Source organism: Marmota marmota, unplaced genomic scaffold, assembly GCF_001458135.2.
Source record: "Marmota marmota marmota unplaced genomic scaffold, marMar, whole genome shotgun sequence".
Taxonomy (NCBI): domain Eukaryota; kingdom Metazoa; phylum Chordata; class Mammalia; order Rodentia; family Sciuridae; genus Marmota; species Marmota marmota.
The window spans coordinates 15,069,481-15,073,347 of record NW_026000026.1 but is presented as its reverse complement, the minus strand read 5'-3'; the positions used below and the strand labels follow the sequence as shown (position 1 = coordinate 15,073,347).

Sequence of the window (3,867 nt, the reverse complement as noted above, 5' to 3'; positions counted from 1 at the left end):
GGGGTCCCGAGCACCAGGGCCTCCCCTGGGTTGCTGAGCTCGCCTTGGTGTACTGGGGACCCAGCCTGCCCCAGTCAGACAAGCCCTAAGTTCACTTTTTCCAGAGGGACATCCAAGGCCCAGAGACAGATGAGGACTTGCCTCAGGACACCAGCACCCTGGGTGCAGGGATGCAGTGGATTGGCAGTCGTGGTTGGAGGGTCAGAGACCGCAGCCCTCACTGCTCTGCCCTTGTGCCTCCCCCAGCACTCGGCGGTCAGTCAGTGGCCGGCCAGGCTGGGGACTCCGCGGCAGTGGTAAGGTGTGGGCTTTGGCAGTGTGTGCTGTCTGGGCCACGGAGGTGGGGACTTGGCGGCTGCCTGGGGCAGGAATTCCATGTGTCTGGGGAAGACCTGGCTTGAGTTGCTGGGTCCCATCCCCCAGCCCTGTGCAGCCAGCTGGGCTAGGCTGGGCCTGCCACCTCCAGACTGGTTTAGCCTGGGGCTTCTCAGAGGTTGCTAGAAGAAGAGGCGGAGGGTGGCAGATACTTCTACCCTCATTTTTTGATACACCACTGTTACAAAAGAAATGTTTGTTATCTATGGAGGATTCAAGCCATCAAAGAGGAGCCGGGCACAGTGGTGCCCACCTATAATCCTAGTGGCTCTAGAGGCTGAGAGAGGAGGATCACGAGTTCAAAGCCAACTTCAGCAACAGCAGGGTGCTAAACAACTCAGTGAGTCCCTGTCTTTAAATAAAATACAAAATAGGGCTGGGGATGTGGCTCAGTGGTTGAGTGACCCTGAGTTCAATCCCGGTACCAAAAAAAAAAAAAAAAAAAAAAAAAANNNAAAAAAAAAAAAAAAAAAAAAAAAAAAAAAAAAAAAAAAAAAAAACCACCCAAGTAATCAAAGAGGAGAATATAAGCTCTTGCTCATCCAGAATAGCTGAGATTTAACCACACACTCACATGTGTGTGCACACATCTGTACACTCAGGTGTGCACCAGGGCACACACGTGTGACTCACATGTGCGTGTAAGTGTATTCGCACACACGTAATGCCCAAGTGCAGAGCCACACAGGTACACAGAAATACACACACAGAGCTCCACACCGTGTAATTGCCACTGTTCTGACTTCATGGATGTTAATTCATTTAATCTTACAACCATGGATGGGGCAGGCAGCACCACTTCTTCCACATGGTGGATGAGGAACAAGATCACCAAGGAGCCATTGCTCCAGGACACCCAATCAGTGTGAGGAATAGAGGGGACCTGAACCCAGGCCCGTGTCCTGCTGCACGGTGCTGCGTTTGGGTGGCTTCATGGCAAATATCCTCCTAGGTCTTTTGCCTAATGCATCTCTATCTGGTTTGGCCACAAAAAAAAAAAAAAAAAAATGGCATTCTTTCAACATCCTGGGTCTGTTGCAGAGCCGCTGACTTGACTTTGGGCTCCTTCCTTCAACTCTTAGTGCTGGTTTCTTCATCTGTCCAGTGAGGGGTGTAGCTCCTTCCTCTGAGGGTTGGCCCAGATTGTGCGTAAAGCTCTCAGCCCTGGGCCTGGCACAGAGTAGGCGCTCATTAGCCAGGGCCGTCTTCAATGCCCACTCTGAGACTGGAAGTCTTGGTAGGGAGAAAATACTGTCCTGAGGTGAGGAGGCCTTAATGCGACAGGTCTGGGAGGCAGAGAGAAGCCCGGAGGCCAGCCTGGGGTCTCTCCAGGAGAAGGGTGCGTCCTCCTGGATTCCTGCCTCCAGCACATCCCCGTTCTGCCCGCAGCTCAGAAGCAGCCCTGACACTCCAGATAGAAGCAGAACAGTGGGATGGGGAGGACTGGAGAGAAGGCCCATGGATCAGCGGGTGGGGCCTCCCTGTCCAGTCTGGCTGGGCTGGAAGGGAGGGGGCCGTGGGGCCTGGGACGTCAGATGCCATCAGCTCCTGGGGGATATTAAAGTCTCCGCACAGCCAGGCAGGCCAGGTGTCTGCAGAGTTCCCCTGCAAACCACCTGTCCTGGGTATGCGCCCCTGGGAGCCACTGCCTGGTCCCCAAGCTTCTCTGCTTCTCTGTACTTTCCTTCTCTGTGTTCTCTATGCCATCTCCACCCCCCTCTTAATTCAAAGCTACAGCACCTCAGGAGCAAGAGGGCCCTGCAGTGTGGTTGGGAGAGGTTGGCGCTGCCTCTGTGGGCATCTGCTGGGCCTTGGAGAGGGCTGGAGAAGAGGATGTCTGGTTGTCTGTCCCCTGGGTGGGCAGGACAGGGCCTGGCTTTGGCATGGTGGCTCGTCCCACCCCTGGGGGCTTGGTCTGTGTTAGCCACTGTCTGGGCATTCCTTCTCCTCACCCAACCCTCTCAGTCTACTGGGGTGGGGAGGAAGCAGCACTGGGCATCTGCACCAGAACTGGGTCAGGCCATCTTTGCCAAGTTCCCAGGGAGCAGCCTCCGGGCTGGCAATGCCCGTGGAGGACCTCAGGGCGTGCTGCTCTCCTGCCTGCCCCTTCTAGGCAGCTGGCTCTGACTGTACCAGGCCAATTTGTGCCCCCAGCCAGCTATGCCCCTGCTGCCCAGCGCTGTGGGCCTGGCAGGCCTGCTCCTCTGGGCAGGCCAGACAGCGGATGCCTCAATGGTGCCCAATGCCACCTTATCCCTGGGCCGACCTGAGGGCATGGCTGTGCAACCCCTGAGTGGCCTTGGGGTGCCCCGGTACCGCCAGAAGCGCCATCTCTCTGCCCGGGACATGAGTGCCTTATTGGATTATCACAACCACATCCGGGCCAGCGTGCACCCACCTGCAGCCAACATGGAGTACATGGTGAGTCCCTGTGCCTGACCCAGCACCCCTTCCAGCAAACACCAGCTTGCTCCTTGTGACTTGGAGTGACTGCCTTGGAAGGACTAGCCAGTCTGGACCCAGTAGCCAGTATCTGGATGTCCTGTACAATGGGCAGGAATTAGTTTGCCCATTTTACAGATAAAGAAACTGAGGCAATTGCCCAGCTCTTCCAGTGAATCTGGGGACAAGAATGCTATGTACAGAGCACTTTTGTGCACTAGGCACTGGGGGTGACCCTCTTCTATCAAGAGGATATCTTGTCTCCACTTTCCAAATTTTAAAATTGAGACTCAGAGAATTAATTTGCCTAAGGTCACCCAGCCAGGATTCTAAGCCAGCTGTGCCTACTGCTAAGGTTTCAGTCTTAACCTACCTCAATAGCCTGCCTAAGAATCATGACTCACACCAGGATCCTATAGGAGGTGGGTGGCCAGAGCTTCCAATGCTATTGTCTCTTGGCCTGAGGGTTTGCCTGATATACCCGGATCACTGTTCCCAGAAAGTCCAAAGAGACAGGGTTTGAAGCGGTGGGGACAGGCACCTGGGGATCTCAGACTGAGGAAAGCCAGTCACTGGTTAGCGGAGGAGACTGGGATATCTTTTTTCCCAAGAGGCAGGGCTGATGTCTCTCACCCCAGTCCTCCAGAAGTCAGACCCCCCGGAGTGGAGGACAATTTGCTCCTTGTCACAACTCCTCCCTACCACCACTGTCCCAAACTGAGCTGGAGATAGAGGACTCCCAGCCCACAGGGATTTCTTCAGGGAAAGAGTTGCCAGTCCACCTCTCAGCCTACAGGTGAGCAGCTTGCCCCTCCATTTCTATACCAGCTCTGCTGGGAGTTGGCCCCATGCTGAGAGCTCAGGAGAGACCAGGCTCCTTCCCTGTGGTGCATTCATTTGAGGAGGGTTAGAGAAAAAAAATCAACAAGACACATATATATATGAGTGGGCATCACTTAGCCGCCTGGGGTCACTGATATATATATCACCTCCTGGTGAGATACATACATATATATATATATATATATATATATATATATATATATATAT

General features: G+C 54.1%; 1 protein-coding gene across 1 annotated transcript in view; it reads left to right on the top strand.

Annotated features, from left to right (window-relative positions):
* Positions 1 to 2,535: 2,535 nt before the first annotated feature.
* Positions 2,536 to 3,867, top strand: part of R3hdml (R3H domain containing like) — a 6,724-nt gene continuing 5,392 nt past the window's right edge. Inside the window, exon 1 of the mRNA XM_015481247.1 lies at positions 2,536 to 2,796. Coding sequence (XP_015336733.1) covers positions 2,536 to 2,796 — 261 coding nt within the window. The remainder of the gene's footprint in view (positions 2,797 to 3,867) is intronic.